At 52.0% G+C, this 27526-nt stretch overlaps 1 protein-coding gene across 4 annotated transcripts in view; it reads right to left on the reverse strand.

The window, feature by feature from the left end:
• Nucleotides 1-908: 908 nt before the first annotated feature.
• DNMT3B (DNA methyltransferase 3 beta) overlaps nt 909-27526 on the reverse strand; it is a 41990-nt gene continuing 15372 nt past the window's right edge. The window contains exons 4-22 of one of the 4 annotated variants that reach the window (XM_056121734.1): nt 25991-26095; nt 24241-24366; nt 23526-23738; nt 20445-20603; nt 17298-17405; nt 16167-16311; nt 13703-13834; nt 13566-13610; nt 12033-12112; nt 11671-11783; nt 11213-11396; nt 10496-10580; nt 8548-8693; nt 8165-8255; nt 7748-7896; nt 6638-6723; nt 3702-3771; nt 2919-3037; nt 909-1237 (exon numbers count right to left, since the gene is read on the reverse strand). In XM_056121734.1, coding sequence (XP_055977709.1) covers nt 1096-1237; nt 2919-3037; nt 3702-3771; nt 6638-6723; nt 7748-7896; nt 8165-8255; nt 8548-8693; nt 10496-10580; nt 11213-11396; nt 11671-11783; nt 12033-12112; nt 13566-13610; nt 13703-13834; nt 16167-16311; nt 17298-17405; nt 20445-20603; nt 23526-23738; nt 24241-24366; nt 25991-26095 — 2298 coding nt within the window. In that variant the 3' untranslated portion in view covers nt 909-1095. The remainder of the gene's footprint in view (nt 1238-2918; nt 3038-3701; nt 3772-6637; nt 6724-7747; nt 7897-8164; nt 8256-8547; nt 8694-10495; nt 10581-11212; nt 11397-11670; nt 11784-12032; nt 12113-13565; nt 13611-13702; nt 13835-16166; nt 16312-17297; nt 17406-20444; nt 20604-23525; nt 23739-24240; nt 24367-25990; nt 26096-27526) is intronic. The other 3 variants (XM_056121732.1, XM_056121731.1, XM_056121733.1) reach the window with 3 other exon arrangements.

The following is a 27526-nucleotide window of genomic DNA, read 5'->3' on the forward strand; positions in this document are numbered from 1 at the left end:
GCTGGTCAACCCTCCCCTGCCCCTTAAAAACCAACTCTTAGGATAAAAAGGGACTTTAAAATCCCCAGATTACACTGCAGTTCCCACCGTCTCTTATAGAGGAGGGGGTGGTGGAGACCTCTGGGCCCGGCCCTTCATTGCTACTGGGTGGTGGGTGCAGACAAGGCTGAGAGGGGGACAGGGGGCCTGGCTTCTCTGGGGACCTGGGCCTCGGTTCCTTTGCAGGGGTAGACTCCGTCCCTTCCACCCCGGGGGTCCAGGGGGCTAGAGAGAGCAGGAGTCCTCTGGGCAGCGTCCAGCCAGAGGACTCCTGAGCGCCAGTCTCCTGCAGGCCTTGGGAGGGACGTGGCCCAGGCTGGTGCTGCCCTTAGCCCCCTGGGCAAGAACAGATGATATCATGCCAACTGCAACCATCTTCCTTGTGGAAAATTCTTGGGGGAAAAAGGCCCCAATTCCAGCTGTTGATATTGAGGCCAGGAGGACAGGTGGGGGGAAATTCAAGACATTTCCTCATCTGCTGGCCCTAAGAGAGGTGGCAGGGGAGGGAGCTGGACACCAACACCAACATCCTGGGCCTTGACAAACAACAACAACAACAAAAAAGCCACTTAGCTGCAGGGCAGCGCCCCAGGGAACTGGGGCACGGGAAGCCAGTGTCTTGAGTGGGTTTATTGCATGGACCTGAGAGCCAGAGCTCCGTGGCCCTGTGGTTTTGGTATTTTAGCCATCGTTTCTCTGAGCATCGACCCAGGATGGGGAAAAAAAGCCATCTTACTATAATCTACTTCAAGTTTTAAAGTTTGAGAAGACAAAAAAAGAGCACCGAGTCGACCGCACCAAGCGGCCAGGTGTGTGTGTGTGTGTGTGTGTGTGTGTGTGTGTGTGTGTGGTGTGTGTGTGTGCGTGTGTGTGTGCGTGCATGTGTGTGCACCTTGGTGGCTCCTGCCAGGAGGGGTACGAGCTGCTGGCTCCCACTGAGGTAAGCAGTGCGGCACCTCAAGGCTGAGCTGAGGACGGGCAGAGCCCAGGCAGCAGCTCCTGGGACCAGGCTCGACCCAGGGCATCCCGGGTACCCCAGCAGACCCATGGGGGTCACTATTCACAGGCAAAGTAGTCCTTCAGGGGGGCAAAGAGGTGTCGTATCACAGGCACACTCCAGGAACGCCCCAGCAGCTTCTGACGGGCCCCGCGGCCCATGTTGGATACATCCGTGTAGTGCACAGGGAAGCCGAAGATCCTGTCGGGGAGAGAGCACCACGTGAACGGGGGCAGGGGAGTGCACGCCAGAGAGAAGGGCTCTCCGGAGAGAAGGGCTCTCCAGGCCCCTGCTGGACCCCCCAGGGCTCAGGGTGTTCTCATTCTTCAGGACACAAGCAATTGTCCAGAGTGGCCAGCTGGGTGCCTCTACCCTAGCACCAGGCCTGACATGCCCTGGGCATGACTGCATCTTTTCCCCATGAATGCTGAGCTAGCCTGCTGCCCGCAGAAGACAGGGTCTGTCTCCAAGTGAGCTAGAGGACCTAGGCAACACCCTTCAGGAACAGGTGCTGAATATGACAGGAAGGAAAACTAGGGCTGGATATTTTAACAAAGTAAGTTTTGCACCCGAGAGGCCTGGGTCAAGTCTTGGCACTGCATGGTCCGCTGAGCAGCACTGGGTATGGCCCCCAAAGAAAAAGTAAAAAGGAGGTGGAGGGTAGAGAGATTGAATGCTTGCAAAAAGACTTTTCTATCACCGGCTGTTTAGGGAATTGTCCAGTTTCTTGAATCACCCTGAGGTTTTCATTCCTTTCAAGCCGTAACTGAATCAAGCATTCCAAATTGTATCTGGCAGATGGCAAATATCCTCAAGGCTGCTCTGGGATTCTACTGGGGCTCACTACTGCAGATACACAGCAAACCAAACTCTTCCGGGTATACAATCAAAACTAGGAGCACACCCAGGACAACGTCTCTTGGGGGGGATGTGGAAAGGGACACACCTTGGAGACACATGTTTAGGGCTGTAGCTTTATAATCCAGGATCACAAGCCCAACCCAGAAGTAGGCTTATAAAATACAGAATAAGCCACTGCAGAAAGGGAAAGTTTACACATCTCTAATAATTAGAATTTAATTCTTTGTGTTTGGGAGGAGGGTATACCTGGCAGTGCCCTGGAAGGTCTACTTCCAGCTCAGAACTTATTTGGCCCTTGTGATGTGGGGGCTCAACCCTAGGGCTTCCTGCATACCAAGCAGCCTTTTGAGACACTCTCTCGCCTCCCACACCTGATCTGGTATTATAAAAACTAGTTAAGGAGAAATCAAAATCAAATAGTCTAGAATTGGTATCTGCAATCTTTTTTCAGCTGTGGGGACACAGCCAAAAAACTGTCAAGAGGAATATTCATAGCCCATCACATTTTTGACAACCTTTACATTTCTGACAACATCCAGCCCCCGCAAAAAAACAAAACAGAAAAGTAAACTGAAACCACAAGCCAACAGAACTTGCTAAGAGCTGGTTCTTTAAATAGGTGCTTAGGACTTGGCCCAAAAATTACAAAGGAAGGGAGGGAGAGAAGCGCGAAGAAGCAGGAAACACACTGAGCAACTTGGCAGAAGGCAGCTTGAGAAAAAAAGTGGTGAGTGCTACGGCTGTTGCTTTTTCTTTCCTGGGATCCCAGCGTGTTGGGGCAGGAAAATGCCAGGGTGGCACAGCCAGACAGCTGCTGTCTAATGATCTCATGGCTTACATTCCTCACACCATCCCTCCCCTCCACCATTTCTGCTGGAAATCGGTGACTCTCAAGGCCTCACCCAGCCCCACTCACAAGCTGGGAAATCTTCTGCCCACGGTGCTGGCAGGCCCTAAAAGCACAGGCTCTCCCCTCTCTCGCTAGCTGGGTAGTTCCCTCTCCACCAGCAGCCCTGCTCACCTTTCTAGCTCAGTGCACCACAAAACATCTTCTTTGCCATTCATGACAACAGGGAAAAGTTGTTTTTTCCCCTGTCTGATCGAGTTCGACTTGGTGGTTATTGTCTGTACTTTCTTTAACTGGAGAACAAAACGACATCATGCAGTGAGCATGGGCCGGAGGGATCGGGGAGGTGGGGGATTGAGGCTTGGAAGCACCCAGGGAGGGAAGGAGGGAGGAGCACAGGAAAGCGGGTGGGCAGGGCTGGGCTTGCAGACCCAAGAATTGGCAGGAATGGAACAGTGAGTGCTGCCCACAAACCAAAAGAAATGAGAGGTGTGAGTGCACAGCTCAGAGATAAAGTGACATCACTTAATCAAGCCAGATTAAGGAAATAAAAAGAGGGGGAAAAAAATCCAACCAACCCATAGTTAAAAAGATGGTCACCAGGATTGGGATGAAGGGCATAAGTTTGATGGTAGCTTTGATAATTCCTTTCTGAAGGGTCTTTATCACTGTGAGCATTTGTTTTTTTATTAATTTATTGTATGAGAAAGCATTTATTGAGAAGACCCAGTCAATATCATAAACATTCACCCAAGGAAACTGCCTCTTTTGGGAGATGCTCCTAAGACCCTCATCTGCTCTGCACTTGGAGACTGAACAGAGATCATGTGAAGATAGAGGCCCAGCACCAAGAAGTCATGTGAGCACAGGGTGATGGGAACACACGGGAGACCCCCCAGGGCCCTGCCTGGAGGACACCCAGTGTGCTTCGGTCCAACCAGTGTGGACACATCTTACCTTTGCTGTCCTATTGAACTCCAAGCAGTCCTGTAGCTCGAGCTTATCATTCTTTGATGCTATCACAGGCCTGGGAATAGCCAAAACCCATTACTAAAGGGGCGCGCCTTGAGCAGGCACTTGCTAGATAAAGGTGGGAGTGAAGGTCTAAGGCTGAGCAACCTGCTCTGGAAAATGCCGCAAATCCTTGAGCAAATCAAGCCTGCAAGGAGTTCAGTCTGGCTGGACGCCCCCATTCTGGTTCCAGGGAACTCAGGATGCAGCATGGGTGGGGGCTCAGGAGAACCCTGTGGGCCCAGCCTCATGCAATGGGCTTTGTGCCAAGACCCATTTTTTTCTCAGGGCCCCCAGTGTTGGAAGGACACTGGCACAGGTGTGATCAGGGTAAGGTGACCAGCTTTTGAAGCCTCAGGAGGCTTCAAGGACTAAAAGGAGTTGCCAAGAAAGAAAGGGAAGACTTCACAAGCAACTGCCCTTGAATCTTTGGCCTTTAAACCTGTGAATGCGGGGCTGGAGCAATAGCACAGTGGGTAGGGTGATCGCTTTGCAGGCGGCTGACCCGGGTTCAATTCCCAGCATCCCATATGGTCCTCCAAGCAACGCCAGGAGTGATTCCTGAGTGCAGAGTCAGGAGTAACCCCTGAGCATCAGCTGGGTGTAACCCAAAAACCAATAAGTAAATAAATAAACAATAAACCTGTGAATGCATACACAGAGTCAAACATGCAGAGCCGGGGAAGGCATAGAACATTCAAGACTAAAGCGTCTGACTGAGCAGTTGCAGCAGAAAAGCAGCAAGAGGTCTGAATGCAGAGGTCAACACATTGCGCCCATGTCGGGAGCTCCAAGCAGCAAGGGGAAACGGTGCCCAAGAGAGGCTGTGAGTCCAGTCCCTTCCCACTGTCCTTAGTGCCATACGACAGTACCACGGGTAGACAGTGGCCAAACCGAGTTCCATCCCCAACATCCCCCATAGGTCCTGGAACACTGCCAAGAGTAATTCTTGAGTGAAGAGCTAGGAATAATGACTGAGCACTGCTGGGTCTGGCCCCAAAACAAAAAAAAAGAGAGACAGACAGAGACAGAGAGAGAGAGAGAGAGAGAGACAGAGACAGAGACAGAGACAGAGAGAGAGAGACTGTCCTTAACTCACTCAACAGCCCAGGTACACAGGCCAGTCTGTTGTCATTCCCACCTCCTCCCCAGCCCTGCCCCTACCTGGAGATGGCTCAACAAACAAAGCTGTCTGCTTCCTTCAGTGACCTATGGCCCAGGAGAGAGGCCTGGGTCAAGTCTGGGCCACGGCCTGGTACACTACCTGGTTCGTGGGGATCCTCTGGTGTACAAGAAACCCGAGAGCACAGAGTGGGCGCTCTGTTCTCATCACAACTCATCAGCCTAGACTGCAGCCTTCACTGACTCCTGCTCTTCATGCCTACTTCCTGGGCCTCAGCAAGTCTGAAATCAGATCCCTTCCCGGAGCGACAGGACTGGATCACCTGCCATTTCCAGAAGCCCCCCCTGGAAGTTGAATTCGGGTACAGATGCATATACCCCAACTCCTGGGGTACTGACAAGCTGCTCTTTTGCGGGGGGAAGTTCTGGCACTAAAACGCAGAGCCCACGTATGCTCTACAATTCACTGGGCCACATCCCTGTCCACAAACACCATTCTACCCCATTGAAAACACAGGTACCAATAAATAACTACCTAAAATCAAACCCTGCACGCAGCAACCCAGGTCACCAGCACCTCAGACAGTCTCCTAAGCCTGAGGAACGATCCCTAATCAGATCCAGGAATAAGCCTGAGCACTACTGGCTGTGACTCAAGAAAGAAACAATAAAGAAACTACCTGATGTACATCAGATCCTTAGACTCCGCATGCCACAAGACAGCTCAGCTGCACCAGAACTCACAGCCTCATTTTGATCTCAGAGTTTCCCCCTACCTCTCCTCCCCAGTCACCTGCAAACTCCTGCCACAGTATGAGCTGATTACCACTTACCCTATCCTTTCGCCTACAAACTCTTCCTTCAAAGAACTACAAGGTCTGTTCCTTTACTTGGGATTCTGCAGGAAGGGCTGACCCCAGTCTTGGCAGAAACCATTCACTGCCTTCCCCACATGCCCCTGTGAGCAGGTCAACCCAGGGGTGCATCTTTGGCACCTCCAGCCTGGCAAACACACGAGCACCAGAAGGATCCAGATCCCCCTCCAGATACGTACTAGCCCTGATGAGCTCAAGAACCAAATAAAACCGCAAGAGGCCAGGAAACCCTCCTTTCTGTTCTCATGCACTCTCCATCCACACCTGGCTACAAACACATGAAAATTAGGCTGCCAACACTTCTTTCTGCAGGAGAACTTTGAAAGCTTTTGCTTGTGGGGGATGAAACCTCATCAAGATTTTATATCTTAATGAGGTTTTTCTCCCCTGAAGCCACGGAGAGACTATAATTAATCATGGGTCATGCCACTTGCTTTCGTAGTTTCCAGCATGAAAGGGGTGATTAAAACGTCCTGATTAAGAAAACTGGAGGGTGAGAGGCTTCGCAGGACCAACGATCATCTCTAGCTATTTCGGGGTTAGTCGCCAAAGGCCTGATTGCAGAACACTTCATCCCAGGGACAGGTGATTGTGTCCCTCAGTCATCTCCTTCCCAGGGAGAAAGCTGGGAGGGGTGTCCACAGGCTGCTCCATCTAGCACATGGCACTGTCATGCCAAGCCCGGTGCCAGGCCCAAGAGGAAGAATGAACCAAAGGCCTGAATCTGCTGAGATGTTCGGCTTGTTGCTGAGCAAGGGCTCAGTCTGAATGAAGTCCAGGGCGTGGCTAGTTCTTAGCAGTGCCAGTTCTTTCTGCAAGGCTTGACCTGGTCCTGCCTCCACCCCGGCTGTACTTACACCCTGAAGGTGACCACCCCGTCATTACCTGTTCATCCCCGGCAGGTTACCCCAGAAGTAGCGAGCTCTGTGTGCCGCCGAGACTTTGATGGCATCGATCATGACCGGATTGCACTGCAGGGAGAGAAAGGAGGAGCCTGTGTGGTGGAACCAAGGTGCAGGGTGCTCCCCTCTCTGTGGCTGGGGAGTGCACAGGAGACAGACCCATTTCCCAGGAATCTGGCAGGATACACAGGCCCTGGTTGTGTCCAGAGAGCCAAGGTGTCCAGAGAGCCAAACTTTTGATAAGCGGACACCAGATTAGTGTACACAGTGGTACGTGAGGAAAGCAAACGCAGTTCAAACTTTTTTAGGTGAGATGCAGTCTTAGAGGCATGGATACAGTACAACAAAATATGGCTTCAGATGCGAGATTTCCTATGTAGTTCATCAGGAGTAGTTGTATAACTTCCATGCTTTCTATATCAGGAGTAGATAGAGTGAGTACATATGGGGGGGAAGGAGACATTATTGAGGTACGACCTTACCCCGAGCCCACCATGAGTCATCACTGAGCAAAGAGCCAAGAGTAATCCCTGAGCAGCACTGGGTGTGACCCAGGAAAGCTTAGGAGGAAAGTTTTATGTATTAAGCTACAATAACTCACTTTCCTGTGGCCACTGTGCTGGCCGCTCCCCACGCAAGCATGAGTAACAAGCTCAGCATTCAGAGTTTCTTCAGATCCCATAGGGCCTCACTAGGAAAGCACTTAAAGGTCTCTCATGTCCCAAGTACTGAAGAACATCGCCAACCGTATTCATTACTGTCACATCCTGTCAGGCCCTCCATCAAGAGCCCACAATTCCAGAGAGAGTACAGGAGTGAAGGCACAAGCCACCTTGTATGCGACCTACCTGGATCTCCACCAAGCTCTGGGGTGACTGCTAGGGTGGCCTGGGTAGGCCCAGCACTGCAGAACCCTGGGCCACCCTTGGGCCTCACTTAAGAGTCACAAGCCTGGCTGCCCAAAGTCCCTAGGAGAGACCCTTGCGCGTAGGAGAACTGCTCACTACACACACACACACACCCCAATCAAGACACATTGGCCAGTCCTTATACCAGCATGACCCCTCCTCCCCAGGACCCAGGCTCCCCTCACCTCCAGGAAGCGGGAGATATCCCTTTTGTCGCCGACCTTCATGGCTACCACATTCTCGAACATCCAGAAGAAGGGCCGGTCATCCCCCTCCTTGGGGCGGGTGTAATTCAGCAGGTGGTAGAACTCAAAGAAGAGCCGGCCTGTGCCCTCTGCGGGACAAAAAGGACACGTGAGACTGGTCGCAGCACCCTAAGACACCCCAAGAAAGCTGCTGTTTGCATGCAGTCCCTCCTTTGCCCTTGTCCCTGGGACTGAAGACAGGCACAACAGAGTCTGGAACATGCCCCCAGCAAGCTACCACTTCCCAGCACCAGCAGGGAGAAAGGCTCTCCCAGGGACACAGGGAAGGCCTGAAGGCCCCTGGCTGCCAGCAGGAGGCGCTCCGGAGCAGAGCAGGTAGAGCCCCATGCGGCTCACCATACAGACCCTTCCGGGCAGGGTTCACGTTGGAGAGGTCATTGCAGGGGCTGCCACCAATCAGCAGGTCAAAGGGGCCCCACTCTTCAATCTGCAAGAAAAAGCTGCTCTTAGAGGACTGGTGCGGGGCAAGGAGGAGACCCCTTTCTCAGTAAGCGCCCAGGAAGCACCATCATAGGCTATCACCAGAGCCCCCGACCAACCCCACTGATGCCAGAAAACATCCTGACAAAGGCTCCTTGGATGCCAACTATGCCCAGGGGTTTCCGAGATTCCGAGATGCCATTTTCTGGGCCCGAAGAAGCTCCAGGCTGTGGGTACCGGGGGTCAGGGCACGTGTACAGGGCCCGGGGTGGGGGGGGGAGAATACAGGGGCGCCTCACATTTCTCTTGGTAATGTTCCGGACATCGTTCACATATTTGATGTTGCCCTCATGCTTCACTGTGCCCACGGCGATGGACTCCTCGCACACTTCCGAAGCCACGTACTTCTCCACTTTGATGCCCAGTTCTTTGAGGACCAAGTAACCTTTGGAGGAGAAGGGCATGAAGAAAAGATGAAATGGGCCAAGACCTCTGATCTGGGCCCCTCCCTGCAGTGCCTAGCAAACTGGACCCCAGGAGGATAAACTGGGCAGGGAAGCCCAATGGTTGGTGCCACAGTGGAGAGTGGCCCAGTGCGCACTCCCTGCTCCGGGATCTCAGAGCCATGAGTGGGTGTGTGAGCCGATGATATTCCTCACTCGGGATGGCCCTGGAGTTAATCTGCCATCACACCCATAAATCTATTTTATTATTATTAGTGTTTGGTTTGGGGACTACACCTCATGGTGCTCAAGGCTCACTATTGGCTCTGCACTCAGGGATCACTCCAAGTGGGTGGGGTTCGGGGAACCAATTAGGATGGGGGTGGGGGAAACTGGATGGGCCTCCTGCAAGGTAAATGCCCTACCACCGAACTATTGCTCCACGTTCCCACGAAAATCTCTTTCCAGTGTGGGTGGTGTTTCGCCAAACTTAGCCATGCCCAGCAATGTGCTCTGGCAATACAAAGCCAGTGCCTTATCTCCTGTACTGTCTCCAACCCCCCAGGTAAGATCTTTAAAATAAGAAAATGTGTGTCCTGCAGATAACTCAAAAGGGCTGGAACAGCATGAATATGCCCCAGCAACTCATGCTCCCTTGACCACTGCGTTAGGAGTATCCCTGAGCACTGCCTCTGTGGTTCTAAATCTCAAAATCAAAAATACCTATAAATGGGGGTTAGAGAACTAGTACAATGGGTAGAGTTTGTCTTGAATGCAAGTGATCAGATTTGATACTCAGCACCCCTTAAGTTCCCCTGAGCCCTCCAGGAGTAATCCCTGAGGTCAGAACCAGGAGTGAGCCCTATTCATCATGGGTTATATCACCCCAAACAAGAAACAAACCAAAAATACAAATAAACAGAGAGTCAGATGGGGCTAAGACAGCATGTAGGGCACTTCGCATGCATTAACTGACCTGGGCTCAATCCCTGAGCCCGTCAGCAGTGACCTGAGCACAGAGTCAGGAGTTAAGTCCTGAACTCAGTTCAGGCCAAAAACCACAGGGGGGAAAAAAAAAAAAGAGGCCGAGATGTGGTACAGCTAGAATTGTGCTGACCTTGCACAAATCTGACCCTAGACCGTGGACATACACCAAAGCCAGGGGTGATAGTCAGGGGTGATGGTCAGGGTGAGGGTGACTGCTGACACAGCAGGATCCGAGTAGGGGAAGGAGCAGAGGGCAATGACCTGAGGGGTACTGAGCCTGGGAACTGCTACACCCACGCATGGGTGCTACTGATAGAATGTGCTGCTTGACAGTCCATCTCCTCTGCTGGTCAATTCCCAGGAACAAACTGCTTATCACTTGTCCGGGAATAGTCTGATGGAGATGGGCAGAGCCCAGAGTGCAGAGAGAGATGATTCTGTGCTTGGAGAAAGTGGGAGGCACCCGGGCTGGAGCACAGCAGGCCGGGCGTTTGCTTTGCATGCAGCTGACCTAGGTTTGATTCCCAGCATCCCATGTGGTCCCGGAGCACCGCCAGGAGTCATTCCTGTGCATCGCTGGGTGTGACTCAAAAAGCAAAAAATAAATAAATAAATAAATTTTAAAAAGTGGGAGGCACAGGTAGATGGGACCCAGGGGTGGGAGGTGCTGCCTCAAGGACCTCGTTGGTCTTATCAGCACTGAAGGATCCGAGAAGAACTTTCCCAGGACATTTGGTTCTGGCAGAAGCTGGCCAGCAGCCGACACGTGGCCAGTTTCTGGGCTGGGAGTCCCGTTCCATCAGCGGCACCCACTCACCTGTTGCAATGCCATCAAACAGGGACAGGACGCGGATGGGCCGTCTCCGGGCCGCAGGGATCGCAGGGTATAATTTGGGGGCTTCCTGCAAGGTTCCAAAAGGAGGTCAGGGAGGTGCCACAAGTCTGTCCCACGGGGGGAAAGTCGTTGACCCAGGCTGAGAGAAATCCAATCCCGCGCCCTGCACTTTCTTAGCAAGGAACCTCTCCAGTCTACAGCCCCCTCCCCTGAGCCCCGGAGCATAGGAAACACACACGTTCCCCCTCTGCATAACCAGGAGCTCCACAAACAGGCCGGCAGGGATGCAAGAGGAATCCTTGTGTGTGCTTGCTCTTCTTCTGTGCCTGTGACTTTACTCAGACTGAATGGAGCTGAATTGGACCATGATGTCCATTTTTTTTCACATGATGTCCCTATGTCCACCTCTTCTAACGCCTACGGACAGGACCAAGGTATGTCTAGGTGCTGACTCTCTCCTGTGAGGCTCTCAGAAGCTCACGGGATAATGTCATCTTCCAAACTGATTTATCCTACAGTCCCCCCATTTCCAGGCAAAACACACACACACACACACACACACACACACACACACACACACACAAAGATCTTGGCTCCCCATTCTCTGAAGCTATTATGCCTCCTGCAGAGCCAGGACACTCTGTTTCTATCCCTTCTGGGCCAGACTACGGGGAGCATCTGGGCTTTGCGGAGGCTTACGTATTCGAGCCCGGGGTCACTGGTGAAGAAGGACTGCAGGCGCGTGTTCCAGTCTTTTCGCCGCCTCAGGGCGCCGTGGCAGCGCTGGGGGACGCACATGTAGCAGCTCCAGGGTTCCTGCAGTTTGGCATCTGCAGCCGTGCCCGCGCCCACCAGCACCTCCAGGCACTCTACACAGAAGCACCTGCGGGGGAAGAGTGAGATAGGTGGTCCAGGCTGAGTGGGAGGCTCTGTCCGGAGTCTGGGTCCTGCTGGGGTCCCTTCTGCTGTGGCCTCTCCTCAGCTCCTGGGAGCACGAGAACCCTTGGGACTCGGGGACCGCTGGCCCTTCCCTGTGAGGTCTGTGCCCAGAAATTTCCAAAGCCGGGCCAGGGAGAGATATTCGTGCCATGACCCTTCCCTCCACGGAGCCAAGTCATGTGAGGGGCCCCAGCCTGGAGGCCTGCAGCCGCGCTCACCGGCAACAGCTGGTATTGCTGCAGAGCAGCAGCTCACGGCCCTCACAGCAAACGGTGCAGTAGGATTGGTAGCCGTCATCGTCGTACATGTAGAAGAGCTCGAGGAAGCGGTCCTGCAGCGAGAGAGCAAGCGGGACCCAATGAAACCCAGCCAGGGCTCCAGAGGCCCTCAGAAGCCCTCAGATGCAGCCTCCGAATACGGCAATGGGGGTTGGGGGGATCTTTAGTAGGACAAGGAGGGACCCCTCAAGTTCAAAGGTGAGTGGTAGGGAACCAGGAGGCTCCTAGAGCAGCTCCTGGGCCATCTGGGAGGTAATATCAAGCCACAGTGGGGGTCGAGGTCAGGTGGGGGGAAGACTTACCCGGCATGTCTGGCAGAGACCCCCCTCAAAGAGGGGGTGGAAGGACACGGGGTTTCTCTTGCCACAGGACAAGCAGCTCTCTGTAAGAGACAGTGAGGGGGCTTGAGCGAGACAGATAGCACCGTCGCAGAAGCCCCAAGACAAGTGCGCCTGGAAAGTCATACCACAAAACAGCCAAGGGTCTTGCATGCTTGATGCCTTTGAACACTGCTTCATTGGGGGACAGGAGACAGTGCCGAGTAAGGAAGGCACTTGCTTGCTTTGCAAATGCTTGACCCTGCTTCGATACCCAGCAACCCATGTTTTCCCAAGCTCACCAGGAATAATCCTGAACAACAGACACAGGAGAGAAACTCCAGAGGACTACCAAATATGGCCAAAAACACACAAAAAAACAAATTAAAAAGCTTCCAAGTAGCTGTTTTCAACCCAGCAAAGAGCTCATGCAAGCACATGCAAAATAAGCTGCTTTAAGGCTCCTATACTATCCCTAATGCCCATTTGAACATTTCTGACAAGATCTGTGGACCATACAGGATTGGCAGCCCAGGATGCCATCATTTTTCTATCATGTGATTTCACAAGCCTTATTATAGGGTCCCGATCTGGAGCGATGCTTCAAGGACTCGAGGTTAACCCGTGAGGCTGGGGGTCTGATTCTTTCTCAGAACCACATAGTCCCTAAAAGCCCCACCTGGATTGACCACATACCCACCAGGAGTACCAAGAAAAATGCTGGGAGTAATCTAGAGATTTCCCTCCAAAATCAAAATATAAAATAAATAACTGGTGGGCTGGAGTGATTGCACAGTGGGTAGGGCATTTGCCTTGCACATGGCCAACCCGGGTTCAATTCCCAGCATCCCATATGGTCCCCCAAGCACCGCCATTTCTGAGTGCAGAGCCAGTAATCTCTGTGCATCACTGGGTGTGACCCAAAAAGAAAAAAAAAACTGGGACTTCATGCCACAACCAGTCCTGTGCAAGAAGTTTAGAGATGGGTACTGGAGTCAGGAGACAGGAGAGATTCAGGTTGCTCCATCACCAGGCTCCGCACCAAGGCTAAGGTATCAAGGGCCTTTGGGTCAGGAGGCAGAAAATGTTTTCCATTTCTACACGTAATGACCATACTTGGTCCATATTCATCCACTTTCATCAAGCCTGCCTCACTCATTCTGGGTCCCTGGAGATGCCTTCGAGGCCTTTTCCAATCAGGGGCAGTTTCCATCCTGGACACTTGAGTTAGACCACACTAGGACACTTGAGTTAGACCAGCTGGCGTCCATGAGCTGGGCCCCTGCCTTGCACCTCCAAGCCAGCTCTGGCTAACGGCATCTTGGGAATGCTGAACAGGTCCTGGGCCCTGGGATGAGGTCTGGTCCCAAGTCTCTCCTGCTGGCCAGGCATTCCATTGTGGCCATTGTCACGTGCCCATCCACCCAAGGACAGGCTGGCATCCCGGTGAATCCCAGGAGGAGACAGAGAGCAAGGAGAGGCAGGGGAATGCCAAGGGCACAGCGGGCACAGTGTTACCTTCCAGACTGTTCTTGTTGGTGGTCAAATCCAGGACCATTTGCTCTGTGGACAGAAGTAGGAAGGGATGAGGTGGGGTAAGTGAGCTGGGGGTGGGGGGCAAGAACAGAATGGCTGGCCCCCACCTCCCCAGGCACCTCGACTCTGATCCTCCTCTCCTCGGTCCTTGCCGTTGTTATAGCAGTTGGTCTTGAGGCGCTTGGGTGGGGGGCAGTAGTCGGAAGCCGTGGAGTCGTCTGCATTCCCCGTGCGTCGGCGCGTCTTACTCCCTGTGAACAGGAAGGGGACAGGTAGGAGGGCAAAGGAGGAGCATGGAGCCTGGCCAGGAGTCATGGGGACTGAAAGTCTACACTTCATCCGGTTTCCATACAAAATTTGTGGTTGTTCTTTTGGGCCACACCCATCTGTGCTCAGGGCTTCCTCCTGGCAGAGCTAGAGGACCATATGGGTGCTGGGGGTCAAAGTTGGATCCGCTACATCAAGGCAAGGATCATAAGCACAGCATTTGTGCTCTGGCATCTACATTTTTACCTACATTTAAGAACCGTCAATGAGTCTGATCCAACAGGTTGTACTATTTGGAGTATTGGACTGTTCACATTTTGTTTTGAGACACACCCGATGCTGCTCAGGCCTTACTCCTGGCTTGGCACTTAGGGATCACCCATGTGGGGGTCAGTCAGGGGGCCATATGGGATGCCAGAAATTGAACTCGGTTGGCAGCCTGCAAGACCAGCAAGCGCCCTACACTCTGTGCTATATCTCTGTCCCCCTGGAATACTGGCCATGTTGCCAAACTATTTATCAAGCTTTTCCAGTTTTATGTCAGGGTTCAAACTGATACGGGGGCTGGAGAGGTAGTACAGCCACAGGAGGGGGGCTTGCGTTGCATATGCCCTGCCCCCCAGGATTGATCCTCTGCCTTCCATAGGGTCCTCCCAGCATCACCAGGAGTCATCCTTGTGTGCAGAGACAAGAGTAAGCCCTGAACACAGCGGGGTGTGGCCCCCAACCCAAAAACTACTGGATCTTGTAAAAGGCATAATCTGTGGAAGGAAGTTCCATTCACTAATAGAACATTTCTAGAATCCTTGCAGTAGTCTACAAGGACAAGAAAATTACACGGGAATAAAAAATCATAAGGCCCTTTCAGTGACATTAAAGTGGAAAGTGCTTTTGTGATCCACATTGAGGAAGAGAAGGGCAGAATTTCCCACAGGAGACCCTAGGCCAGAGGCTGTGCACACCGCAGAGGCCAAGTGGAGGGGAGGAGTGAAGGGTCCCTTGTGAAAGTTCAGGGGATTTTTTTCCACCAAATTGGTGCTTTCCCAGTGAGGACCAAGTGAGAAGAAGTGGAAGAGAGTGCAGAGAACAGAGGGCAAAGGAATACCGTATTTCCTTGATTCTAAGTTCCCATTGCCTGAACGGCGCACCTTCGACTTATTAACCACTTTAGGGGAACAGGAAAACAAAACAAAAACAGAAATCACTATGTTAAATGATATGCGGAATATAAAACAAGTCCTGGATTTCCGGCACCTGCTTTCAAAAGACCGTGTCAAATAAAGTTCCCTGTACTTGCGAATGCAGGACAGAGTCAAACTATGAGCATGGCTCCCAGAAGCAACTTATGGTGTTTCTGTTCTCCTAGGAGCACAATTCTACACCCTCTTTTCTCAACCTTATCTGTAATCATGACTCCAGAACAGGGTCTGCTGTGGCTTAGAGCTCCTGATTCAATCATCCAATTAGGAGTTCAAATCTCGTCTGCACCAAGTGGGATCCTGCTATCCCCAACACCTCCCAGGGATTGTTGGAGCTCAGGGCCAAGCATGTACCCCCAGGAGTCACAGTCGCTAAGATGTGTGAATGCCCGTCGGAAAGTACACACACGGGAGCCCTGAAAATCAGGTGTCAGAACCTTGGGGAGCCACAGGGATAAGCATGAGCACCTCAACTTTTCCATTTGCTTGCTTTCTGCTTCTGAGATGCACGGGAATGAACCCACGCCCTCAGGGACGCACCCTGCTTCTGAGCAACGGGCCTGGCTGGGCACAGCCCGATGGGTGAATGGAAAGCAACAAGCTAAACACATATAAGCATCGGGTAGGAATTAAAAATAAAAGATGGGGAGGAAATGTTGAATGGACCCTTATTAGCATTCTAGCTGCCTTAACAATTTGGTGTGATCCTTATTCTGATTTGCAGGTCCCAATGGCAATGCTCAGGAATCCAACTTGGCTTCTGGTGGTGGTCAGAGAACCACATTCAGAGTCACTTGGAAGCCAGTGTCTGAACACTCTTTCATGACCAGTAGCTATATTTTATAAAAACAAAGCATGCATCCAAACAAAATACACTTGACTCATAAGTAACAGAGAAGCTGGAAAAGGCTGCCATGCTATACCTCTGGGGTTTTAGACTTTGAGGTCTCCTCTGGAGTGAGGGGTTATAGAAAATTCCCCAGGACTACCTCTGAAATGCTGAGGTATGTTAGCATGTTTGGGTAGGTTGAGGGGAAACCAGTAAGTTTAAGTGAGTCTAATGCATGCTTTCTCCCTCCCGCCAGCAGGAGGCGCTGTCACAGGGCCCCAGGCCCACCTGGTTGCTTGTTGTTGGGTTTCAGGCCCTCAACCCCGGTGGGCTTAAAGCCCCCGTGAGCCCACTCGAGCATGGGCTTCAGCTGGTCCTCCAGTGAATCTCCTGGGCTGCTGGGGAAGTTCTTGCCGGCCCTTACCCGGGCTCTCTGCCAAGACAGAAGAAATTCTACGGTGAATGGCAAGTAGATGGTGGGGGGTGGTGAGGGGAGCAGAGAGGTTGGAGGAAGGGGGTCCACACCACGCCATACCAAACTCGGGGAGTTCCCCCAGCTGGGGCCTGCATTCCTCACACCGGGCCCTGTCAGAGCCAGCAGCTGTCCTGGGCTCTGGTATGTGACCAGAAGGAGGGGCTTGTGCAGGGAGAAGCAAGAGAGAGAGGCCTCTGGGCACACACCAAGTGGCCAGAGCAAACTGAGCCAATCACAGCTGCCCCATTGGGGTCTTGGAATTTTGGCCCCACTGGGGATGCCTTTGGTGAAGACATATGGGTGGTGCCCACCTGAGGGGCCTCCATGACAAGCAGTGAGGATTCACCTATCCAGTTAGGCTGAGCCTGGATCTCCCAAGGTCTGGGCGAAGGCCAGGACCTCACCCAGTCCCTGTAAAGGGAGAAGGAGCAGAGCCCGAGGCGGCAGCTGGCCTGCACTATGCCTTAGAGGTCCTGGAAAAACCTCACTGGAATTAAAGACACTATCCCCCTACCCAGCTGTTCTCTCAGTGTCCCAGTTGGCAGGAAGCTGGGGTGGCACCAGGAAGCCCTGGGAAAGGAAGCTGCTTCCCCCACTACCTCCAGACCTCCGGGCCTGTCTGCACCACTCCTGTCCACTTCCCTAAGCCATCCTGGGTGCCCAGTGCATACTATGCTGGCTTTGCTGCTGATCTTTTAGTTTTTCAGGGTTTTCTTTATACATACATAGGCTTTGGGGCCACACCTGGCGGTGCTCAGAGCTCTCTGCAGTTTGTGTGCTCAGAGTTCACTCCTGGCTGGGCTCAGGGACCCGATAGGGTTACCAGGGTTTGAACCCGCATGCAAGGCAAGCAAGCGCCCTGCCGCTGTATTATCCTTCCGTGCTGAACTCTTAATGACCTCACATTGGGCCGGTTCCTCAGGCAGGACCCAACTCCCACTTACCTCCAGGGCCTGGAACATGGCCTTTCTGTAGGAGACCAGCTTGTTGAAGGAGGTTAGATTAAAGTGCTGGCTGAATAGCCCCAGGGCCACTAGCTTGTCTGCAGAGACCTGGAAGAGAAGGACACCCCCATAGAGAGACTATTGCTGAGTGGCTGGGTGCCTCCTATAAGGCGACTCCCGGCCACCCAACTTCATGGGTGGAAAGAGCAGAGTGGGAAAACAGGATACGGAAATGCCACGGAGGCGTCACTGCACAGTCTTACTCGACAGGGCCCTCCATATGTGAAACAGAGGAGAGGACTCCAAGGGCTGGAGCAAATGCATGCTTGGCATGCAGGAACCCCAGCTTCAATCCAACCCTGGCATGATCAGGAGCACTGAGAGTGCTGAAGCATGGAGTCTCTGAGCACCAGCAGGTGTGAACAACAAACAGGAACCATAGCAGAGCCCACCTGGGCAGGTGTGATTCGGTGCTTGGCCCAAGATTCGATCCTACTTGCATGTGTGAGGGTCTGAATGAAACCACCCCTTCCACCCCAGCAGGCAGAGGGGAGCTCCTGACCAGGCCAAAATTGGGAATAACCTCAGGGACCATGGCCAGGATGGTGCTCCACGGTCAGTCTCTGAGCATAATGTCTCTTTCTGCTCAGCGCTGGGCAGAGCAAAGGATCTTCTAGGGACTGCTTGTTTGATTTCTGCCTTGCACATGAACTAAGCATCCATGGTCTGGCACTCATGCCCTCAGCAGCCAGGTCAGGCGTGGATGCAACTGAGGTGGATGAGATGACACCACCCACTTGCTGATCAGACACCATTTCTTTCATGCCAGCCACAGTTCATACGACCGACCCCCTGAAAGTGGTGCTTCCGAGGCCACAGTTAAAAAAAAAAAAGCTGGGACACAGTTTTTATTGCCCGTTAGGCAGGACATTTTGCCTTGCATACTGACCTCAGTTCGATTTCAGTCACCCCATATGGTATCCTGACAGCAGAGCCAGGAATAAACCTTGAATAACACTGGAGTTGGCCCCAAAATTATTGGAGAATTTAAAAAACAAAAGAGGGACCCCCATTCAACGGCTCTTGTGAGGGGTCTGTTGGATACAAGAAATGCCGTAATGCCATCTCTCTGGTGCGCCCTGAGGTGCTTTCTGCTATGCCAAGCTGCTCAAACCAATCCAACAAAAGGCCCCATATGAATCCTGACTCACCATCTCACAGACCCATGCTTTGTCTCATTAGCATCAAATCCAGTCTTTCATGGCCCATTTCCTGTCTCACTGGGCCAGGGCAATTATGAACAACCCAGTTATTTCATTTCACTCAAATCATTGGCACACAAGCTCTGTAATTAGATGCATCACTAAAGCATCAACCTGGCACCCTCTATCCTGCGCCCTCTGCTGGCTGATGTGGGATCTGCAGTTTATTCCTTTCCCCACACAGCAAGTGTCAAACCCCTGATAGGGGGTTTGGTTTTGGATTTTGGTTTTTCCGTCTGACTCAACTTACACTTTTTTTTAATTGAATCACTGTGGGAAAAGTTACAAAGCCTTCCGGTGTAAGTCTCGGTCATGCAATCAAACACATTTCCCTTCAGCGGTATTTATTTTTCATCACCAAGAACCCCAATATGCCCCCCTCCCAACCCTCTCACTGCCTGTGAGGCAGATGAATTCTAGTTAGATGAATTCTATCTAATGATGAATTCTAGTTAGATGAATTCTAGTCAGATGAATTCTATCTAATTTGATGAGATTCATTCAACTTACTCTTGACTTTGTACTCAGGGATCACTCCTCACTGACTTGGGTCCATATCGGGTGCCAAGATTGAACCTGAGTCAACCATATGCAAGACAAAGCCCTGACCCGCTGTCCTGTTGCTTTTATGCCTCTCTGTATTCTTGTCCTTTGCAAACTTCCATTTCATTGCCACAAATGGCTATTTACTAAAAAAGCCGACTCCAATTTGAAGCTAAATCCTACAAATACACTACCTATACTACTCCCTTTTTTCCATTTGGGGGCACACCTAGCAAAGCTCAGGGTAAATCCTGGCTCTGCACTCAGGAATCACTCCTGGAAATACCTGAGGTATAGGATGGGGTGCTGGAAATTGAAGTCAGGTCAGCTGTGTGCATGGCAAGTCACCTACCCACTAAGCTATATATCTCTCTACAGCCGCATCTAAATGAGGCTTGAGCTTGCTAGTGTTCCTTCCTCAAGGCTTCCCAGGATGAGAATTAGATCCACTTTTCTGAAAGAGACCAATCACTGGGGCACTACTCTCTGCACAATTCCACTCTCGATCCCCTAGAAGTTAGGATTCTCCGATGCAGGCCTGGCACAGCTCTTCCTGTGCTACCAGAACGATTCTGCTTAATCAGCTTGAGACCAACACTGTAAATAACCTATTCACGAGGCCAGAGCACACAGCTAGCCAAACCAAGAACCAAAGAAGCCAAAGGCATACCTTCCTCTGGATGGTTTGGAGGCAGAGACTTTCCCTCCTTTCTTCATCAATCCTTTCCACCCAATACCTCCTCTGCCTACCCAGACCTTCACACATTAATCCAGGTTGGTCACTCTGCTCTAGAAGAACCAGGAACACACTTGGGCCAGTGCCATAGTCTACTGGGTAAGGCACGTCACTTGCCCGTGACTGTCCTTAGTTCCATCCCAGGCATTCCGCAGACTGCCTTGATAATGGCCAGGAGTGGTCCGTGAGTACAGAGGCAAGAGTAAATCATGAGTACTACCACCCCTCTAAAGAAAGAAATCCAGGAGGCCCGGGATCCAGGCCTTGCCAGGTGCTACGGAGATTGAAAGACGCTGCACCAGTGATGGCACCAGTAAATGCCTGGTGCAACTTTGCTCCAATTTTCTAGGCCAATCCCGGGTGCTCCACATTGGTGAGTCTCTTAAAAAGAAAGTTACAGGGCTGGACAGAAGACAGGAGGACTGAAGCTACTTGCCATGCAACCTGAACCTCAGTTGAAGCCAAATCTTGCATAACAGTATAACAGTTCCCCTGAGGCACCCAGGAATATAGTTCCACACCAAGCTCTAGTTGCTCCCTCCTCTACCCCCCCCCACACACACACACTCATCTCGGGACCATGGGGAGATGCTCGCCCTGACTCACCTCGGAGAACTTGCCGTCACCGAACCACTGCACCCAGCGCATGCCGGACATCGCCTGGCGCTTGGAGGTGGCCTTCCAGGACACCACCATGGCTGGCCACCAGGAGAAGCCCTTGATCTTTCCCCACACGAGGTCACCAATTCCAAACTCCTTCCCATCCTAGAGAGGGGGGAAATGTCACATGTAAAAACATCTGGAGGGACCAGATATAGCAGGGCATTTATTTGCCTTGCATGCGCCAACCCGAGTTCAATCCCCAGCATCCCATAAGGTCCCCTCAGCACTGCCAGGAGTAATTTCTGAATGCAGAGCCACGAGGAACCACTGAGCATTGCCGGGTGTGACCCCCCCCCTACAAAAAAAAATCCCTGAAGAGGGCTGGAGTGACAGCACAGCAGGTACAAGTGCTTAACCAGGGCCACCCCAGGCTCAATCCCTGGCACCGTGAGCCCTACCACAGTGCAATAGGGGATAACGAATAAAGGAAATAGTCCTAGATATGGCCCAGAAACAAACAAAAAAAGAAATGCCCGAAGAAACCTTGCTGGTCGCGAGGGCCTGGCACCAGCTCTGGAACTGACAACCTGTTGTCTCCAGGGCCAACTACTCCAGGTTAGAAAACCGATTGCAAAGATGGCGGCCGCACGGGAGCCTTGTGGAAAGCAGGTTTGAGCCGGGCTTGGGGGAGCGGCGGGGACCTCATGGGAAGGGGGGCTTTGTGGGCCGTCCCCCACGCCCCACCGAGGTCGCCAGCTGCCCCCCACGAGCGGCTCTCCGGCACGGCCACGACTCCAGGGCACAGAAACCAATCTCTTAACTAGCTAACTTTTGATAGAAATTTTTCCAGGGTCAATAAGTAAAATAGCAGAAATTCAAAACCGCGCGGCCGCGATAGCGGCCGCGTGACTTCATTTTATTCTTAAACCAAGTTGTAGAAAGCAAATCATTTCACAACGCTGTTTCAGCATGTCTGATTGGGGGGTGGGGGTGGGTCGTAAACTCTAAAGAATAATTGTGCATCTTCTATCGAAATAATCTATCTAGTCAAAGTAGATAGAGTATTAACTAGAACTCATCTGCCTCACAAGAATTGGGAGGGGTGGGAGGTGGGGGTCTATTGGGGTTCGGGGCTAAAAATGAGTATTGGTAAAGGGAAATGTGTTTGGTATCTACATGACTGAGAACTAAACCCGAAAGCTCTGTAACTTTTCCCACAGTGATTCAATAAATAAATAAATTATTTTTAAAAAAATTAAAAAAAAAAATTATCATCATGATGCCAAAAAAAAAAAAAAACCGATTGCATGTGAAAAAGAGGGTCCTGGGTGAGCAGGCTTGGCCATAGGCTGGACACTGGGCAGGTAGTAGCTTTTACATAAGTCTGGTTATATTTAACCTTCACATCAAACTCATGTCTGGAAGTGGAAGAAGACACTTCCCCACAGACCAAATTACAGGAGTGTGATATTATGAACGCCTCCTCAATTCGTCCAGGGTAGGCTAATATGATTATCACCCGCTTGACAGTGATGGGGACTGATGTCAGGGAAGAGAAGCAAGAATTGGGACATGGTGCCAAGGGTGGCCCATTACAGACATTTTGCCCGTGGGAACCCCGGTACCACATAATCCTCAGGCCAGGCATGTGCATGCCCAACAAATAGGCAGAAGTCAGCTCAATGGTACTTCAGTGATGCTGAATTTGAGCTTAGAAAAAAAAAAAAAAACTTCCTCTGGGGCTTGAGCAATAGCAAAGCATGTAGGGCATTTGTGTTGCAGGCAGCCAACGCAGGTTCGATTTCTAGCATCCTATATGGGAGATGCGTACCGCTGGGCGTTTAATCCAGAGTACAGAGCCAGGAATAACCCTTGTCTGTGCATTGCCAGGTGTGACCAAAAAAAGATTAAAAAAACAAAAAAAAAAAACTTTCTTTGAGCAGAGGAGTTGGTACAGTTGGTAGTGCATTTGCCTTGCACACAGCTGACCAGGTACCATCCCTGGCAACCCATGTTCCACTGAGCTGCCAGCAGTGATCCCTGAGCTCAAAGGAAGGAGTAAGTGCTGAGCACTGCTGGGTGTGGTCCCATCCCCAAAAAGAGAAATATCTTTTTTTAAAAAGGCACTAGAAGGACTGGAAGAATATTACAGAGGGGAGGGCACTTCCTTGCTCATGCGAATGCAGGTTCCACTACAGCATCCCATGTGGTCCCAAAGCAAGCCAGGAGCAATTCCTGAGTGCAGAGCCAGGTGTAAGCTCTGGGATGCCAATCACCCTTCTGCAGCCACCGCCCTCCAGCAAAAAAAAATAATAATAGCACTAGGGTTCAGCAAGTTTACATGACGTAGTGTGTTTGCTCTGCACACAACTGCTCCGTGTTTAGTCCATGGCACCACAAAAGGTTACAGTATCTCCAGAACTGGGACCTGGGCAACACTGGGTATGGTGCAAAATACAAAAACAAACAAAACAATCTGGCTCAATGGGCTGGAGAAATACTACAACCCATAAGGTGCTTGCCTTGCACATGGTTGACCCTGGTTCGAACCCTGGCATCACATATGGTTCACAGCACACCAGGAATGAGAACTTAGCATGCCAGGTATGGCCCATTGACCAAACAAAAAAAGTGGCAGGGATGGGAAAATACTAAGTATATAGAGTTTAAGGTACTAGCCTTGGGCGCTGGAGCAATAGCACAGCTAGAGGGGGTAGGGCATTTGCCTTGCACATGGTCGACCAAGGTTCGATTCCCAGCATCCCATATGGTTCTTGAGCATCGCCAGGACTAATTCCTGAGTGCAGGAGCCAGGAGTGACCGCTGAGCATCACCGGGCGTGACCCCCACACCAAAAAAAAGGTACTAGCCTTGCATGCAGCAGAACCTCACTTGAGTCCTGGCATAGTTGCTTCCTCAGCATTACCCACAGCAACCCCTGGGCAGATCCAGGCGTTATCTCTGGGTACAAGAGACCTTTTCACTGGGAAGTGGGAGATGTGCTCCAAAATAAGTAATATTAAAAGGCTCAATGATGCGCCATCCTTTCCCCTCGGGGTCCTTGTCCTGTCCCTTCCCCAGTACCTGGTACTCGGTGCTGTCTGTGTCTCGGCTGTCAGCATCCCGCACGTTGGGGGACTCCGGGCCATCCTGCGGGCCATCCGTGACCAGGCAGGTGTAGGGCGTGCTGCTGTTCTGTGGGATCACATCATCATCCGTCAGGTCGATGGTGAGGTAAGAGCTGGAGGGTGACGGCCACGGGGTGCTGGCCGAGGACTCGGTTCGGCGCAGCAGGGACTGTGAACAGAAAGACACAAGCTTGGTTCCCCACTGTCCAGGGTGACCCAAGGGCTACCCAGGCCAATAGAGAGTGGAAACGTCAGTTAGGAGGGAAGTAGGTGACCGTCCAGCTCGAGTGCGTAGGACACCCCTGTGATGAGAACAGAGAGAGGAGAGTCCTTTGGGAAGATGCCTGTGAACCCGCTTATCCAGGTGCTGTGCCCGACCCAGTGGTCTTGCCCTGGGGTCCAGCCGGTGAAGATCACAGAGAGGCCAGAGAGCCCCATGGGCAGGCTCGCAGACCCCCCAGGTCCAGGAGATCAGCTCAGTAGAGTTCATAGAATTTAGGATCTAACCAGCACCAAGGGGGGAGAGAGAAATAAAAGAGAGAGAGAGAGAGAGAGAGAGAGAGAGAGAGCGCTGACGCCAGACAAGGCGGAGAGGGCCCTGGTTTTCCATCCGTTCCGACGACACAGACGCAGAGAGAGACGGCACAGGGACCGAGCTCCCAAGAACCAACCCTGGTCACTGGGCATTCCACGGGGCTGTCGTCCACGGGGTGGCGGCCGTGCCGGCCTCGGGTGGAACGGGGGGAGGGCTTCTGCCTCTCCCTGCTGGAAGCTCGGGTGCTATTTCGGGTTCGGACCTAGAAGGGAGAGGGCAACACGGGAGCCGTGGTGAGTGGGGGCTGGGGGGCCTGAGTGGGGGGACCCGGGGTGGAGCTTCAGGTCCATGGAGTCGAGCCGGAGCTTAAGCAGACTGGTCTGTACTGCCAACTCCCAAGGCCATGGGACAGCGGAAGGAGAAGGGTTCCCCATCCCATGCTCCTGCGCCCAGCTGCAGCCGCGCCTGCAAGAGAGACTGACAACAATGCAGGGACACTCTAAAGGAAATTGTCCCCCTGCCTCTGCACGCAAAAAAAAAGCCTAGGAGCTGGAGAGCAGGATGTCAGGTGCTTGCCTTGCACATGACTTTGCCAAGTTCTGTTCCAGGCCAGCATATGCCCCCCTGAGCACTGGCAGAAGTGATCCTTCAGCACAGAGCCACAAGTCCTAGGCACTGCCGGGTGTGGACCCCAATGCCAGAAAGTGAAATTCCAAGAATCTTAGAAGATGAGCTGGATTGTCAATGGCGATGAATCAAAACCTCAGAGGTAGGTTTAGTTAGGTGATGCTTCTTTTGTTCCCGGCATTTGGTGCTCAGAAATCTTTTGAGCGCCAGGATTCAAACCAATGACCCACAGGAACACAAAACCAGCACCTTAACTCCAGTAATCCAGCACAGGTTTCTTTTTCATTTGTGGCCCATACCTGGTGAGGCTCAGGATTCAGGGCTGTGTTCAAGGATTAGAGGACCGTGGCTTTGACCTGGTACCATGCGGTGCTGGGGATCGAACCCAGGTAAGGCCACATGAAGGCAAGGACGAGAGCAGGGTGTAAGCCACTATACTACTCTGGTCCCAAGCCCCAGGTGTCCTAACAATGCAGACCTTGGGTGTTATAAACCAGGGTTTGAGTGCTTGAAGGATTTCTTGTTTAGCTTTGGGTTAAGTTCTGGGATCTGTAGAAAGGAGGTGACGCGTATCCCCTGTTGGCACCCGGTAATTCCAAGGGGGCTATGGCTCATGTTATGCCTGCAGGAACCCCACGTTTCATCCCTGTGTTCAATAGCCTGTCATCCCAAGCACTGCTGGGTGGATCCCAAAACTGAAAATAACATATATAAAAGGCAGGAGAGATAGTACAGAGGGCAGGGTGCTGTTCTTGCCTATGGCTGACCTGGGTTTGATCCCTGACATGCCATAGGGTCCCTTGAGCCCTGTCAGGAGAGATCCTGAGCATAGAAACCAAAAAAAAAAAAAAAAAAAAAAAAACCCTGAGAACTGCTGCATGGCTCTCTCCAAACAAAGAAAACCCAAAAACATGAGAAAGTATAAATTAAAACTGCCACAGGTGGGCTGGAGCAATAGCACAGCGGGTAGGGCATTTGCCTTGCACGTGGCCGACCCGGATTCGATTCCCAGCATCCCATATGGACCCCTGAGCACCGCCAGGAGTAATTCCTGAGTGCATGAGCCAGGAGTAACCCCTGTGCATTGTCGGGTGTGACCCAAAAAGTGGGGAAAAAAAAAAAAGAAACTGGGCCAGGATGCCAACTGAGGCATGTGGCCCTTCTCCAGCTTCAACCCCATAACCTCTCTCTGGGAGATGCATGCTTAGCTGTGCCACAGGCTACATGTCGGAGGCGTGGAGGCTCCGGGCGGGACTTACGGCTGGGCTTTCGGAGTGCGTCCTGGTTTCCCGGAAGAGCTTCGGCATCACCGGCGTGTCGGAGCCATCTCCGTCCTCTCCATCATCTCTGTCGCCGGTGAGGTCCTTGACAAACAAAACAAAGGGAACTTAATCGACATCGTGAGCAAAGTGGGGTCTGCCTGGGGCTGACGTGATGCACAACTAACCGGGATGTGGTCCCCAGCATCTCATATGGTCCTGATCCCCTCCAGGAATAAGCCCTGAGCAGTCAGTTGGGATCCCAAACACCCTCCCCAGAATCTTTAAAATTCTCAATTCAGAATGGGGGTTGAAGAGAGAGCACAGCAGGCAAAAATGCTTGCTCTGAGCATTGCCAGGAGTGTACAAAACCAGGAAGCCCCGAGCATCACTGGGTATGACCAAAAAACCCAAAGCTTAGGGGACAGTGCGTTGGTCCAGGAATCAAAATGTTAAACTCCAGCCCTAGCCCCATCCCCATGACTAGGGAGACCCAGGGGCACCTGCCACTGATATCTCTGGTGCTTCCCAGGCAAAAGGGTGTCTGAATCTTGCAACCCAGAGTCTTCGCTCCCCCCGCCCGCCAAGGATAGAGGGAGAAGCATGAAGAGCGCTGGCGTGAGGATCTAATAATACAGGCTTTCTCCAGGGCGGGCGGCAAAGCAAATGTTTAGACAGGAATGTCCCTGCTGTGAGCAGGGTGATCTGACGGAAGGGCAGCAGCTGTCCTGAGCCTAGGAGGCCACTGTCCCCTGCGCACAGCTGATTCCTGCTCATCCTGATCCCCACCAAAACCCAATCTATGTGAGAGCCGCTACCTAGGAATGCTGGTCTGACACAGGCAGGCACTGGAAACAGGATCCAAGTGGGCAAAACTCTAGCATGATTGATAAACTCAAGGCATATGTATATTAAGCAATAAAAGATAAATATCTATAGATATTGGGCAGGACAGTGAGAGAGAGGGGAGAGGAGGAAAGGGGAGGGGAGGGGAGAGGAAGGGAGAAGAGGGAAGGGGAAATGAGGGAAGGGGGGGATGTAGAGAGGGGAGGGGAGGGGAGGGGAGGAGGAGAGTACACAGAGGCCTTGCATGTGACCACCAGTTTCAACCCTGGACACTGCCAACATGGTTCCTGAGCATGGATGGGATTGTCCCCCCAAACGGGAAATTCTAGGGCAATAATCATTCTCTAGTTCAACAAATTAAAAAAAAATCAAATAAAAAAAAAATCAGCAGCCAGAGAGACAACATAGTCCACCTGGGTTCAATCCCTGAGACCCCCATATGATCCCCCAAACCCTGCCAGGACTGTGTCCAGAGCCAGAAGAATCGCATGTGGCCCAGAAAAGCATAGATTTACGTCAATTCCATGCATTTCTAAAACCACGAGGACAATAATATGAATCATTTCACGACCATGTTAGATTGTCTTCACTTGTAAAAGGGACACTTTAAATGAAATGATGTAATTGATCATTCCAGGTATATTTCAAAAACTATGTCAGAAGAATCAAGTGAAAAAGCTCCACCAGGGT

This window comes from Sorex fumeus, unplaced genomic scaffold, assembly GCF_029834395.1.
Source record: "Sorex fumeus unplaced genomic scaffold, SorFum_2.1 ptg000044l, whole genome shotgun sequence".
In the NCBI taxonomy this organism is placed as follows: domain Eukaryota; kingdom Metazoa; phylum Chordata; class Mammalia; order Eulipotyphla; family Soricidae; genus Sorex; species Sorex fumeus.